Here is a 16,342-nt window from a genome sequence, read left to right as displayed (position 1 = left end):
TAGTTGATTGTAGTTGCAAAATATCATGTTTTTGACTATCATCTGTACTCATGTGCTTCTTCAAACCACTCTACAATGTTGTGAATCTTTTTCCTAAATTTTCTAGTGTATGATTTACTTCTAAAATTTGAAAAGTGCTGATCTATGAATAGATATTGCCTAAAGAAGTTTTGGTGGTTAATACTAATAGTTAGCTCAATTTAATAAGATTTTGTCAACAAATCTACTAGGATGGAATTCTTTAGCCTTTAAGGGACATATTATTGAGGGGGTGTGCTCCCTCACTATAGGTGTTTCTTTTTTCTTGTGTAAAATGAATGTACCTACTAAACCTTATAATTCCCCCTCAAACAAAATTTATATGAGTATCAATGGTGTTCCAAGAAGGTACTATGAACAAACTTGATTTTTTCTCCAAATTATTAAATGGATAAGAGCCTAGATATTTAGATTGAGGATTTCAATATAGGGATAATTTAGTTTAGAGACATGAAAGAAATGGATATGTAAAGAGAGAAGGAATGAAGCTTAATGTACCTACTAAATCAAAGAATTTTATATTTCACATATATAAAGGAATGTAAGAGATTTAATAGTAGAATAATGAGCTTAGAAGTAGGGTTTTGATAGAGAATTCATTTCAAGATCCTAGGAGAGTGAAGACTAGCCAATCTTTTTCTGATCAAGAAGGGGATTTTTCTAATTAAACTAATAGTTCATGGAGTCCATAAATCTATATAAAACACACATGATACCATCACACCATCATAAAAACCCACAATAATTTCATAGATTATCCAAGTATCTTATTCTAAATATTTATACATCTAAAGGAATAGATAAGAAGAAACATTGAATGCTATGATAGGGTTTCAATGGTGATGTGGGGATTTTACAATAGATGAGTTAGATAGTAAGAGGCCTTTGTTTCAAGAGGTTCAAAGTGATCCTTGGTCATTTCTTTAACATGGATTTCATTTTCATTTCCTATTTTTTCACAATTCTGTCATTTCCTATACTATTTAGTGGGAATTATGGAGTTTTGTATTCAGAGTGGTGTTTTCATCCCTTAAGTTTTTTGATTTTGTAGATTTTTGTATTAAGCCCATTTTTAATCCTATCATTGTATCTTTCCTTTGCATCCTCCTTGGCATTGTGATTTTGGTTGGTGTTGTTAGCAATATCTTGTTGGTTTTAAAAAAACAATTAGTTCTTTTGATTTTTGGTATAGGACACCACCTTTATGGTTTGAGTATGGAGAAGATTTTTTTCTCTTTTTCTTCATTTGTATATTATATCCATCCTTTGTATAAGGATTTAGTTTTTCACTAAGGGATTTTCCCTTTGTTGTAATTGTTATTTATAGTGATATTGTGGTTAGTTTCCTAAGTGACTCTAATCCTATTTGTGCAAATATTTCTTGTATGGGATCTAGTTGGTGTTGAGAATGGAAGATCTTTATTCTATGGTAGGATTTTTCTGAAGACGACAAGCTTGGTGGTGATGCTTCCTTATTTTTAAATGGGTGTTTGATTCTTTTCTTGATCTATTTTTAGTGGCTTCTACTTTTGGGTTTCTACTTGTTGGTTTTTATGTTCATCTCAAAATGAAAAAGAAAATAAGAGCTTTGTTAAAAAAAAACAATTTCATCATCTGACATTGGTCATATTATAGAATTAATTTCTACACTAGTTCTTTGTAATATTTATTGTATTTTCCTTTCCAATTTTTATCTCGTTCTTGTTCTTATGAAATTATTCATTAATAATGATGTCTCTTGTAAAAGGTTACAAGGTTCATAAACATTTGATGGATCTTTTTATCTTAGAACACCCATTATCTACTTGCTTTGTAGGTAAAAGTATTTTTTTTATTAATAGATTTCTAGGTTCCTTCTCAAATTATCAATATTTGAGGTACTTTTGGCTTCTCTCCATTTCAAATATTGTGTCTATTCAAGGTGATATAACTAATAACTAATGGTTTTGGGAAGACTTCCAAAGAATACTATTTATTTTGGTGTAAAGATTTGTTTTATTTCTAGTACAATGATTATTTAGATGATGGTATATGCTTTGTTCTAGGGGCTAACCTATCTATTCTAATCACATATTTTTTCTTGGGTTAGGATTCTTTCTCTAGCCAAAATCTCTATTTGTAAAATAAGGTCTCCTCTTCTCTCTTTTTGTCATCTCACTTCTTGTGAGCTCCACCTATTTGCCAATATAGTTGGATTCTTTTTAAGGCTCCGAGATGCCTCCTGATTTATCTAATTAAATAATCATGCAGCCATGCAATATTAAATTTATCATAACTAAATAAATAGTAGATTAACTTAGCCATATTAACTCAATATGTGCACTTGTCATAGTTCTAGAAATAGTTTCCCAAAAATAAACTCTATTGAAATATGCAAACCAAATATTTTTATACTATGTATTATAATTAAAAATATATAATGTGAGAATTACTTGAATGAAGTTGTCAATACCTATAAGGAATTAAAATAATTTCACATGATCCCACAATAGTGGGCGTCACTTTTTGACCAATTTTGACACTAAAATCAATATTTTTGAAACAAACCTCACATTCAAGTGACTATATCTCTAAAACTATGAATAATTTCAAGATGATGTAAACTAGTGATTTCTAGTACTCTATTCCTACTTTCTAACCATATTTTTTAATTTCAAAAACTAAATATTTAAGTAAAATTTTTCTTCTCCTCTGAAAAGTGGTACATATGAATAATCAATATTTTTAAAGAGTGATAGTCATTTTGACTAGCATAACTTTTTTTCTAGAAATGATAATGAGATAATTCTTTCGGTGTTGGATTTGTAACATCAATATCTAGAAGATGTATTTTATTTGATTCAATTTGGTTCATTATTGTATAGTTTATGAAGTTTTGAAGTGACATCAATCGTAATTCAGACATATGTTCATTTTGACATGGATAACTTGAATTCAATTTATCATAAAATCTAATTTTCTTTTTTAATAGAAACCTATATCAACAACATATTTCTTAGATATTTTTTTAAAAAAGTTGACCTAATTTACAAATTTTCCCAAAGTGTCGAAGTTAGTTGATGTTCAATCGTTAATGAACCTATAATAAGTTAAACTCATAATTGAAAGTCTTAATGAATAATAATATGTATTACAATTATAGTCATTGGAAAGCTTGTTCTGAGCAACACAAATTGAGATTTTTTATTTTAGAGTAGGAGATCATTCGATCTCAATTTTGGGGGTTGAAATAGCCAATTTCAATTTTTTAAAGAAAACAACACCAAAATTTTGTAAATTAACATGTTTGTGTGAATGCTATGTTCGCGTGAGCATTTTTTATTTGTTCATGTGACCATATAAGAATAAATATTTTGGTGGCCAAAAATTTAATGTAATGAGTTCGTGTGAACATGTAAAATATTTTGTATTTGTGCGAACATGCCAAAAAAACAAATGTTGACATCACCCAGGTAGTGAGGACAAAAGTTTGAAAGTGAAGCCGAATTTTATAAAGTTACTGTTCTTTTTTAAGGCAAGGGAAATTTTTTTATTTTTATGATTTTTTGATGGGAAACAAGAAAGGAAGACAAAACAAAAATTCAAGGAAGAGATCTAATGAAGGAAAACAAAGAAATCTTTAGAAGACTTTGGCACATTATAATCAAATTAAACAAGGTCTGTGATTATATATATATATATAATTTATTTTTATGGTCTTGAAATTAATTATGTATCAATCTTATTCTTTATCTAATTTGATTCATTTATAAATTTGTTGCAGACAATCAACAAGGTGAAGGCAGAGAAAATGTTGAAGGAGGCTCAATAGAAGTAGAAGAAGTGCATATGGGAGAAGGGTCATGAACACTCCCTATGGAATCTCAAACAATGAATGTTGAAGAAGGTTCAAGATCACACCCTATAGAGGTTCAAATAACATAAGTTGAAGAAGGGTCAGAATCTTTCCCTACAAAATCTCAAACAATGAATGTTGGAGAAGGCTCAAGATTGCTCCCTGTAGAAATTCTAGTAAAAGAAGTCAGAGAAGGGTCAGGATCAGGTGCAGGAACTAGTATGGAAAAACTCATACATATTGTCCAATCTATAAAGAATGGAATTTCTCATAAAAATTTAGATCATTTATTTAAAATGGATGTGGATCAATTGAAAACACTTGCAGGTACTATTCAACCCTTAAGTTTGTCTACAAAAAGGTTAATGAATAAGAAGATAAGAGAAATAATGACTAAATTTGATAACATTGAAACACTCGAACAAGCTTAGTTGCTTTCACTTTTTCTTACACAAAAGAAGTTAGAAGAGGCATTGAAATTTTTGGGTGTAGACACAACATCAAACAAAAGAATATTTTCTAACATGTAGACTAATGTGATTGAAAATGTTAAACAAGGTTTGAGAAATGTAGGAAAGCAATCTCAAACTAAAGATATGTTCATGGCAAGAAAAGTGATTTTGATGTCTATTGTAGATAAGAATAGGACTAAAAATAGAAAAATATATTCCATTTCATCTAAAATGGGTTTTAGTAGGAAAACAGTGAGAGAATATGTTAAGAGAAGATTAATTCCAGATGGTAGTACTATGGAAGACAATTGGGGAATCATGTGTAGAGAAACTCGTTCTGATAGGATTGTTAAGGGATTAAAAAATTTAGTCATATCATTTTGGATTGATAACACTTGTCCTTCATCAAATATTTTATCATAGATTTTCTTTATCTTATTTTGAGTCAGTCAAATATGACCCGTAAATATTTCAAACATGTGATTACTTGTGGTTACATGATGCACCTATGAAATATCACTCGTTTATGGGTTACCAAGTGGTATTCACACTACAAGTCCTCTATGATTCATGTGTGATGCTAGGGAAATCCTTGCATGTCTATTTTCTAGTCACTCCTATGTAATGTTTGTGAAAAGACCTTGATGTTCTTCATAATCTTGGAATGTACCAAAAGTTTTGATTTCAAACCAAGTGCTCAACTACAACATACTAATCCTTTTTGGGGTACCCCATGCTCAAGCTTCATCAGAATTACCCCCTCCATGCCTGAATGGAAATAGAAACACCTACTTTTTAGCAAATCCACCAATTTTCATAGAGCATTTATCCTACCAATCCTATCAAAATCATAGGTCCTACAATCCTATATCCTTCAAAAAAGTACATTCTTAAAGAATAATTTAAATTTCCAATCACCCCCTTCCCCCATCCTCAACTCACTACCTAAAGGGTTCAATTTAAAACACAAAAAATTCCCCCATCATCCTGTGTCATAACCTTGGTCCCTTAACTCATGTTTAAAGTTGTGAAAATTCCCCCTCCTCCATAGAGGGAACCCTTAATCTATGATATGTTTCACTTTTCTCTTTTGTGTCCCTATTTCATGTTAATTCAGTTTTTAATAGTTTAATTTGCATCATCCTTCCATTTTTTTCACCTCCTTCTTTGATTACATTCACCTTATCATTTAGTTACATTATCTTTCCATTATTATTTGCATTATCACTTTGCTATTTTAAGTTGCATTATCCTTTCATTTTTCATTTAGTCCTTCCACTGCATTCCACTTATCATTTTGTTGCATTATCATTCCATTACTATTTTCATTTTCACTTTGTTAGATTAATTTGCATCAGTATCAGCATGTTTAATTTAGTTTATGATTTACATCCTTGTTTTTAGTATGGTGGCATTATCATATGCATGTTTATTTTAGGTGTTCAAATTTACATTATTAATCTCATTACATTCGGATTACATTCTTCATTTTTTTTTTGTGTGGCCTCATAATTGCAATATCACATGTTCAATGTATTATCGCTACTTATCTTTTTTCTTCGTAGAAACTATCTTGTTAGGTTCACTTTTACCAGGTTCCATTTTTAGTTTTGTAGTGCATTCACTTCATTTAGCTTCCATCATATATACACTTTCTAGATCCTTGATTGTTTACATAAATGAGAGTAGTTAACCCTTCCTAAGTCCTACTAATCCTTCTATAGGCCCCCTTCCACACCCATTTTCTTTGTTCTCCCACTCAAGTGACCCTTTTTTCCCTCCCCCTACTATTTTTGCATCCTAATTACAATTTTAAAAGTCTTGCAGCCCATCTTAGTCCTCCTTCTTGCCCTGATCTTTCTTACTTTTTAAGATGCCATTGGTCCTCAGTCTCTCTCCATGCCACCTTCTTGAGGGGGCATCACATAAATTAGTCTCACATGTTCTACTTAAGACTAGGGAAAATTTGTTGCTTGCAAAATTTTCTTTGCATCATCTACCTTCAAACTTCTTTGAAAGGGTAAATTGTCCCAACACTATGTCAACTAGGGGCAAAATGTAGACACATAAATCTGATTACACCAATTAATTAATTCTTTTTAGTCATCTTCTATGACATTATCCATTAAGTATTTTATATTTAATTAATTTTTATCATCCCCTAGTTAATTAATTTAACAATTGGATATAGTCCAAATAATAATCAAATGACAACATATAGTCTAGTTTATTAATTAATCATTTTTCCTCTATTAAATTGAATAATTACACTAGCATTTTTTTTTCAAATTCATCCTTTGATTTAATAAATCAATTAAATAAAATCCCAAACCATGAACTAAATCCATATCCAAATCCCAATCTAAGAGATCAAGCCTAGTCTTACCCATTCACACATAACAATTAATGCATTTTCCTAATTAAACTTGTTTAATTATCCCACCTACTTGTATTCCTCTATCATGCCCACTTTCCTTCTAACCCCCCTCTAATCTAAGCTTAAAAAATTGTAACCCACACCAAAGTCAAGGATCTCATGTTGCATCCCTCACATCCTCACTCAAATATATTAAATGATCTTATCCACCAGGGCCTCATGAATAAACATGTCATCCAACACCTAGCTCAAAATCCCCCTCCTAATTAACCCCCTGGTCTCTATCACCCCTCAGTTATCCCTAGATCCTAGCCCTAGCTCTACTCTTAAGGGGTCCAAGAAAGCCCATGCCATTGAGGTTAGAATTAGCCTTGAGGTTAAAGTTAGCATTATTGAGTTAGGCTCAAACACCAAAAAGGGAAAGTAGTGTACTAAGAGAACCAACAAGCATCTTCAGCTAGAGAAATTTAAGACCCATTTCCCTTCCCCCCCAAAAGTACAATTATATCTCTGACTCCTCTGATAGTGAGGATAAACCTGCTAAAAGGAAAAGACTCCACTAGGAAATTAAACCTACCCCTAGCTCTATCAGCCCATCCTATGTCTCTGATACCCTGGAAGCTACCCTAGCTCATAGTGTGGGGGGGGGGAAGACATCACCTCTCCTAGGAACAAAACCCCTAAGGGAAATGGGAAGAAAGGTAAACATAGCCACACTAAGATGTGGATGGAGAGGCTTGAAGATCATGAGGGACCTAGGAGATAACCATACTGCTATTTGCCACAAATTTGAAACCTTGGTTGAGTTCTCCACCAAGGTAATGCACTCCACTACCACAACCCTATACTTCCTATAGGCTAACAAAGAGGGAAAGGACCTGGGAAAGACAACTAAGACAACCCATTCCATCTATGGGTTCCTAGTGGAGGATTAGCTAAAAACCATCCTAGATAGACCAATGAAAGTGGAGGTGGAGGATATTGTGTGGGAAGCACCTAAGGAGAAAAAGAATGGTAACTAATAGAAGGAAGAGGGCATCTAAACCAAGATTTGTTGTGTTTTATATTTGTTAAATTATGATTAAGTCTCTGAACTTTACACCCGATAGGGATTTTCAGATTATATCAATTACTTGGACCAATAGCAACAATGTTTTTAAATTTTTTTGGTTTATTATTAAGTTTCTTAAGCATATTAGTTTAAGGACTATGGCTAATGACAATTCGGCTCTAAACATATTGTGGTTTTTGATGTTTAAAGTTGGTATAGGTTAGATAATTGGGACCAGCCTTTTTGTACTTTGGGGAAAACCCTCATCTTTTTTACTGCTATTAACTACTTCAAAAACATAAATTCCTCTTACACATCCCTCATAACTTCACTTTTTCCCCTCACATTCCCAAAAATGGTCACATTCCCTCCAAGATATCCCATCTACTCACACTTACTCTCCCTTTGACAAGTGGTACACCCTCATTGGCTCCAAGTAAGTACATTCCATGTGCTCTCTCTTCCTTATATCCTAGCACTCAATCACCAATTCATTCATCTCACATCTTGGTCCTTCATTCCACTATCCCTTTGCCTATAAATTGGACCCTTCTTGTCTCACAAATCATCCACCTTCATATCTAAACTTATAATGCTAATTTTTGAGCTCAAATCCTACCAAAGTACCATTATCATATGCATTTCCCTACACAAATCCACAGTTAAACTCATCCCTCATCCCCATTATTGAATCCATTTGAAGATTGAGCATACATTAAGTACACATCCCTCATCTTGGACATGTCTATACATCAAGCAGGTTTCTTTGTTTTCTTACTTGGTTTGCATTTCCTTTGTGTTTCTTCCTTTGTCTTCTCAAAAGTGTTCAGTTCATTTTTTTTGTTGAATGCTTTGCTCAAGCCTTTTATTCTATAAACGCTACATTTTCACTAATATAATATCATCCTTTTTGAAAATTATAAGTCTAGTGAGAATTTTCGAAAAGAAATGAAGAATGAAATTGAGATGAGTATGATTGGTGATGTCAAATATTTCTTGGGATTACAAATAGCTCAAAATAAGGGAGGCATTTTCTTATCATGGACAAAATATTTCTAAGATCTATTAACAAGGTTTGGATTGGAGAATTGTAAGCTAGTTGGCATACCTATGTTATAGGATGAAAATTGTCAAGTAAAAATGTATCTCGTAGTGCAATAGAAATAAAGTATGGATCAATGATAGGGGAACTACAATGTCTAACACGTATAAGACCAGATATTGCTAATGCGATTGGTAGTGTGGTTGTATTCCAAGAAGATCTTAAAGAAACACATTTAGCTAACATAAAGAGGATATTCAGATATTTGATAGGTACATCAAATTATGGATTAATGTATGAGAGATCACATAATTTCACTTTATGTGCATACACCAATGCAAAATGGGTAGGGAATATACAAAATAATAGATGGAGAACCAGTGGTGGAGCATTATTCTTAGGAATATCGTTCTCTTAGCTAATAAAGAAATATGATTTTATATCACAATTAACTCTAGAAGTAGAGTATGTAGTAGAAAAAGACAATTGTAATTAGATTATTTAGATGAAGAAGATATTGAGAGACATAGGTATTAAATTTTAAGAAAATTTATCATTCATTGTGATAACACAAGAAAAAATTGTATGTGAAATGATTCAGTAGTACATTCAAAGCCTAAAGACATTGCTATAAAGTATCACTTTTTAGATAGAAGCTAGTAGAAAAGGAATTCAGATTGGAGTATGTTTTCAAAAAGGGGCAAATATTAGATATATTTACAAAACCATTGGCTAAAGATACTTTTGAGTAACTTAGAGTAATGCTTGGGGTGATTCCCCAACCAATTTATGAGTTATTGATGCAAGCTTTCATTAGTCTGGTATATTCAAAACATTTTCATAAACCTAAACTAGTAGGTACTTGTTGATGGTCCTTTGGGTGAGTAGTCACTTTAAGTAGAGTTATTGAGAACTATCAAGAAAATATTTTTATAAAAATGCATTTTGGTACTTCACTTCTTAAAGATCATTTTGTCTAGATGATTGAAAAAGTGAGTGCACTTGATATCCTTAGATTTGCATAGTGGTACCTTTTTTATTAATATCAATGAGGTAGATTAATAAATGAAAAACCTTACATATGAAAGATGAATAATAATAATTCACATATGGTAGATTATTTTATATGTATTCCAAAACTTGAATGAACTATCAATCCAAATAGGAAAGATTATTTTGCCATTCATGTTTTTTCATCATATGTTTCCATAAATGCAAAAGAGGGAGATTGTTAGCTTGAATGTCAAAAGGGGTGGATCATTAGCATGTTTGGGAAGATTATTGAGTGACTAGAACCTATATTTATTTTTTATGTGTTGCATTCATGACTTGGTTTGTCATTAATGTCACCATATATGTATTTTGGTTATGACAGTCAAAGTTGTAGAGGAAGATTTCTTTAACAAGCTAAGTGTATGGAGAATAAAGTTATGTAGTATTATATTATTTTTCATAGATGTTTATAGATGTTGTATCTATGTTAACAAGTATTTCTTTGAAGGATTGAGTGAGTTACAGTTGGATATGTGAAGACTGGTCACAATGCAACTTGTACGAAACTTTTTACTAGTAAATCAATTCTATATGTTAACCAAGATGGTCCAATTTAGTTGAGTGGGCTTGGATGATATTTTAAGACATGTTTTTGATGATGAATTTTAGGGAAGGAGATTCTAGAGTTCACTTGGTGAAGGTAGTTGAAGGATAACATGTGATATATTCCCTATCAACTGACTTTTTGGTTATATTCTTTTGGGATGTACAAATATAATATAACATGTATTGTAATATCTTAATGAGGTCCTATATTATTTATTCTATATTAGGGAAGCTTCAAGGTTTACTTAATTAGTTATTAGGATAAGGTATAAAGTAAAGGTTTCTTCCTTGGTTGTAAGTGTCATTGTCATTATGATTTTGGTTGTCACCATATTGTAGTTGATGCTTTAATGTTGAGGATGCAAATTTGATCAAAGAATAGGAGTATATGATGATGAGATTGTGTTGAGAATTTCAAAGAAATTTTATTCACAATGAATTTTTTTATTGGTCAATTCATACTTGGATAAGTCATCATAGAGATATAATTTGTGTAACAATTATGAAGAAATTTGGATAGTTCAATTGACTTCTTATCAACTCCTAACAAGGTTGGAACAACTCCAAATAGGATTGGAATCTTCTAACTAGGATTCAAATTATTCTAATAGGGACTCTCATGTACTCATTGCATGTAGTTGGCTCATAATAGGGTCATATCCTTTTGCAAGAAATTTTTATACTAGTACATCATCTTGTGGGCATCATTCTCATTGGAGTTTTTCCTCTGATCAAGGGTCACCCTAGATTAAAAAATTGTGTTTATGCTCATATTTTTTAATCTTATGGATGTTTCATATATTGGCTATTATAATTGGATTTGATAAGATTAATCTAAGTTTTAATTCACACACAATTGATTCCCCCCTCCCCTCATTTGTGTTGATGGACTTTACTTTCTAACAAGAATGATCAGCAATCCAAATGGGGAACATTGCAAAAGTAAAAATTAGGTATGTAACACTTAATGGTCACTTGTATACTCTCTTTAGTTATATTTGAATTATTCAAAGCCAATTTAGGGAAGATATGTACATGTGTTTTTGTTTCACATATTTTTATCATTTTCTTAAATTTGAAAGGGTCATGAGATGAATATCTCAACCTCATTTACACATGAGGGTTTAATCCTTCTTCTTCTTGAATTCATTAAAGATATCTATTCAAAAGAAATATATGTGTAATTTTTCTTTTCTTTTTCATCTATTTTTATCCTCTCATAGTTTAAAATTTCATCATAAAAATATCTCATCCTCATTTATACATGAGAGTTTAACCCGTCTTATTATTGAAATCCTAAAACCTATCGCTATTCAAAAGGACCCCAAGATTGGAACTACTAAGAAAAATATTTAATCAATATTCAAAATATTTCTCTTTAGTGATATAACATGCCTCCTATTTTGATGATGGCAATGTTCATTTGGGGAAATATACAAACCCTAAGTCAAAAGACAAATCCCAGCTAAAAATCTTCTTTACTAATTGAACTACAATCCATCTACTAAGTATGTTTTTCCTTCTTTTATCCCTATTTGTTTTGTGAAATATAAACTAATAGTTGGTGGCTATTCCTTTCTTCTGACTAATGGTATTTTTAGCTTTCCATTCTTTGCATATGAAAAATCCTCAGAAAGATATAGATAGAAGAAAAAACCATACTTTTTACTATTTGGATACTAATGGTCCTAATAATAAACTTCCTATTAATATTCCTGTTGATAAAGGTAACCACTTAGAAAAGAGATATACTATGCTTGATGTTGAGAGACTATAGACAACTAATGCACTCCATTAATATGGATGGTATATAAGAATAATGCCTTAGATGGAAAAGAGTGTTTAAACCCCAATGTGTATATAATCATTTTTAGTATATAGGAGTGCCAAAGGGATGAAAGAAATAAAATAAGGCCATAAAAACAATATTAAAATATTGAAGGATATTATATAGGTTTTCAAAAGACTAAGAGCAATTATGATAGTTATCTATACTAAAATGAATAGTATCTCAACTAAAATAGTTAAAATCCCAAGTTGTGGCTATTCAAGATTTATCAAAGTGTTCCTTTGATTTTCCTTTTAGTAGCATAAAATCAAAGATGCAATCGATTGATTTTCTAGTGGCCTATAGTACTCTATGTGGCTTGGCTATTAGGATCTATAGAAAGGATAAATGGTTTCATGCTAATTGATAGCATCTCAAATGTGTTAACAACATTAACAAATATTCAATTCAAAAGAATGCTAATTTACTAAAAAAATCTTTAAAGTCTCTTGGGTTTTATCTGTTGCTTATGATTTTTATATGTTTTGGTTGTTGCCCATTCTCAAATTTGTGGAAGGTAACTTTGGATTCAAATTTTTTGATGTGAGATTATTATAGGTTTCTTCAAAACCAAATCATGTTTTCCTTTAATAAAAAATGAAATGAAGGGAAAAAGTTAAGAGAAAGTGTTTGTGAGAATACAAAAACTAAATGAGAATTATTTTTTGGAAGGGTTATAAGTTCTTTATAATGGCTGATGTTAATGGGTATGAGTGTTCTTCCCTTCCCCCTCCTTATTCTATAGTACGTCTCTATGTCACAAAGGGTGGTAGAAGGATCTCCACTATGTTCCAAAGAGTTGGGAGATTATTTCTAATTTCAATAATAGTTATTCCACCTTTCTCTAGATTCAGCTATAATGCTAATATGTTTTTGTTTTTGTTTTGCACAAATGATGATAGACAATGGTATATATTATAGTAATATTGGTGTTCTGGGTTGTGACGTAATTGTTATTATTATGGTTTAAGAACTCTCGCTTCCACCTTAATAAAAAATAATAATATGTTCATTATATATACTTTCCTTTCATTTCAATATTTTTTCTATGACCATCAATATCAAATTCTTAAACTACATGTCATCTATGTAAAAAATATCTATAAAAATATGTCTCCATTAACAAAAATATATAATTATCATCTTTTATGACAGTTATATTTTTTTAATAACATTTATACTAAATATTACTTAATTATAAAGTTAAACAATATATTCTGGATATCAATCTATACTTCATTATAAAATTCTTTATAATTATATAATCTATCTTACAACTAAATATAAAATGCATGATGCAAGGAAGAAAATGTGATTTGAATAAGTTTCTGTACCCTAATCGGGGAATCTGCCAAATTAAGTCGTTTTTAGTACATGATTTATATATTAGTTATAAAAAACTTCAAACATGTTCAAGTACCTTTTACAGGCCCGGCAATTGGGGTTTTCGACAGGCACCTATACAGATCAGCATCGCAGATAACTGTAATTTGTAGCAGGTCGGTCTGGAGTCATCTATAGGTTTTTCTTATTGTTGGGATTCTTTCTTATGTTCCATTTCTTTATTTTTTCATTCATGGTAACATAGTCTATAGAAATATTTAAGGCAACCATAAGCGTGCAGGTTTGGGATTTGTGATCTGGCTACAGATCCCCTCAGATCTTCTGTCAGAAAGCTCGAACCCTAGTCATCCTATTATTATTAATTATATTTTTGAAACCTAATCCTTCCAGAATCTTTTTCATAATCTTTGGCTAATACAAAATGCAGAGAGGATCGATTGTAGATTTGTTATGGGCGATTTTATTCGAAGCTGATGCCTTTTCTAAAAACTGACAGTTGTAGCTGTTTGTCAGAAGCTTTGTGTTGGAATAACTTTAAGTAAAATTGCAGCTTTTGGTTTCAAAGTAGGCCTATGGAGAGAATCGGGTGTGGGTTTCTACCGCCGGCTGCACTCAATGGCAATACCTTTTCTATCAATAATGACTTACACAATTTCACCACTGCAGATTCCTTCTTCCAGCATTCTTTTTCTCTCAAAAACAATGGTGCTGTAGGTTATATAAACCCTAATGTCAATTGCAAGAATAAACTTGTTGAGATGGGCAAAAACGCTGGAATAGCAATGACTTCGAAAGGCATCCACAAATTTGTTGAAAGAAAAAGGCGGAGACACATGAAAACACTGTTTTCTGCCTTGAGTTCCTTGCTGCCGGAAGAGTACGTTAAGGTATTCTCTTTTCTTTTTCGTTATATTACTCATTATAACAGTTAGGGTTTACTCCATGCCCACTATTTTCATCTAACTGATAGTAGTGCTCTGTATTTCTAGCGAAACTGTTCGACAGCAGAACAGCTATCAGAAAGCGCTAACTATATTAACCATTTGCACGAAAAGATTAAGAAGCTTACACAAAGAAGAGATGAGATGAGAAGAGAAAAATTGTGCAGAGATCTGTCTTTCTCTGTTCCATCGACTGAGACTTACCCAATTGTTAAAATAAGTTGTCATGACTGGGGTGTTTTGGTGTCAGCAAACACACCAAAGTATGAGATACTCTTGTCTGATTTTCTGCTTGTATTGGGAAATAATGGCCTTGATGTAAGTACTGCTGTTGCTTGTGCCATGAATGACAGAGTCTTCCACACCGTACATGCTAAGGTATTGATTTTTCTCATAGGAATGTTTAAGTAAAATGTCTTTTCAGAATACTATGAGGATTAAGATATCCTATGGTTTTATATGACAGGTTGCAGATCATCATAGTTTTGACACCAAAACTCTATATCAAAGTATTTGCAACTTGGTAGATGAGAAGGCTTGGGATGTAAAGGCAATTCACAAGTGAGGATTGACCACTCCCTTTTTCTGGTATGATTTCTTTATTATTACATCTTGACAGAGTTTCATGGGTTCACAAAGGAGCGTTTATAGATTTCAATGGGTGTTACGAGTGTTGATAATTCTCAATGGAGTCACAAGGGAGGATAGCTAGGTTTTCAAGAGATTGATGTATATAAAGCCTTGTTTTTTCTAGGATTCATGAGAAAATGTGCATTCACGATTATTTTGGAGTAGTACCTCAAACTATATAGGAGCTTATAGTGTATTAAATAGACCATTTTTCTTAGTAGTTCTAAAGATTTGATTTCTGGACAGATATAGTTGATTTCTCCAGATTTAATGGAATTTCCTGTTCATCTTATAAAACTGATTATAGTATCTTGAATGTCTAACAAGCTGGATCTTTTCTTAATTTCATGTAGAGAGTAGATTCAGAAAAGCAAGAACTTTGTTCTGTAGCATAGACATAACGCAGTAGTAAAGACTTGATTGCGCAAGGAGGATCTAAGCATAAGGCTTAGGAAAAGTAAAGATTTCTTGCAGTCTATAACATCTCACTATCAATTTAAATATTAGAAATTGAACTTGTAAGAAATGTAGTAAAGGATTAATCCCTCGTATACAGTGTCCTGCCCAAACTCTCAAATGTTACGTGTAATGGTCACCCTTGGATGTCCCAAAAAAAAACTAAACCAAATTGCTGAAAGGAATTATGTCAAACAGTTTGCATTCAACTTCTTAAAACCCCTTATAACTCCGGAAATCAAACGTTTTTATGGAATTGGTATCATACAACATAAACAAGAAAGAAGCTATAATAATATGCAAAGTGGAAATGAATTGCTGCTAATAAAATGTTATTTTCAGAATTCATAAAACCAAATACATGGCAGATTTATCAACTCACTAATTACTTCAGCAATATTGTCATAATACTCCAGCCCATGCTTACGAACTTGCTGCTACAATACTTTGTCCTCCAATCAGTCCACTACCTTCATAATACCATTCCTTCCAAGCGGCATAAGCGACGGACAAGTAGTGAAGAAGATATGAGCAAAATATCAAATCTGCCTGTAGCCGGAAATGCAACTAAACTGCCTGATAATGAAGCCAATAAGAAAGAATTCCAAAGGCCAAACCCCAAGGGAATGACGTCTAGAATGTTACAAGAGAGGATAGACGTCCTCAAATGCCAAGAACAAAGCTGCAACTCACACACCAATTTCTTCTCATATTCAACCTGCCTAATGAAGCCACAGATGCTTCCTTT

The 16,342-nt window shown here is 31.9% G+C and overlaps 1 protein-coding gene across 2 annotated transcripts; it reads left to right on the top strand.

Moving 5' to 3' along the window:
- The first annotated feature begins 13,656 nt into the window (after positions 1-13,656).
- On the top strand, positions 13,657-15,435 carry LOC149531452 (transcription factor bHLH118-like). Of its 2 annotated transcripts, none has more exons than XM_089809689.1 (4): positions 13,657-13,722; positions 14,234-14,454; positions 14,557-14,886; positions 14,975-15,435. In XM_089809689.1, the coding sequence occupies exons 2-4, from the start codon at positions 14,326-14,328 to the stop codon at positions 15,071-15,073; spliced, it is 558 nt and encodes a 185-aa protein (XP_089665815.1). In that variant the 5' UTR covers positions 13,657-13,722; positions 14,234-14,325; the 3' UTR covers positions 15,074-15,435. The 2 variants fall into 2 exon arrangements, with proteins under 2 accessions (XP_089665815.1, XP_089665814.1); XM_089809688.1 differs by having other exon boundaries at positions 13,995-14,454.
- The last annotated feature ends 907 nt before the right edge of the window (positions 15,436-16,342 follow it).

This window comes from Cupressus sempervirens, chromosome 11, assembly GCF_028749045.1.
Source record: "Cupressus sempervirens isolate cs-2001-9-10 chromosome 11, ASM2874904v1, whole genome shotgun sequence".
Classification (NCBI taxonomy): Eukaryota; Viridiplantae; Streptophyta; class Pinopsida; order Cupressales; family Cupressaceae; genus Cupressus; species Cupressus sempervirens.
The sequence above is the reverse complement of the archived record's forward strand: the minus strand, read 5'-3'. Positions and strand labels throughout refer to the sequence as shown.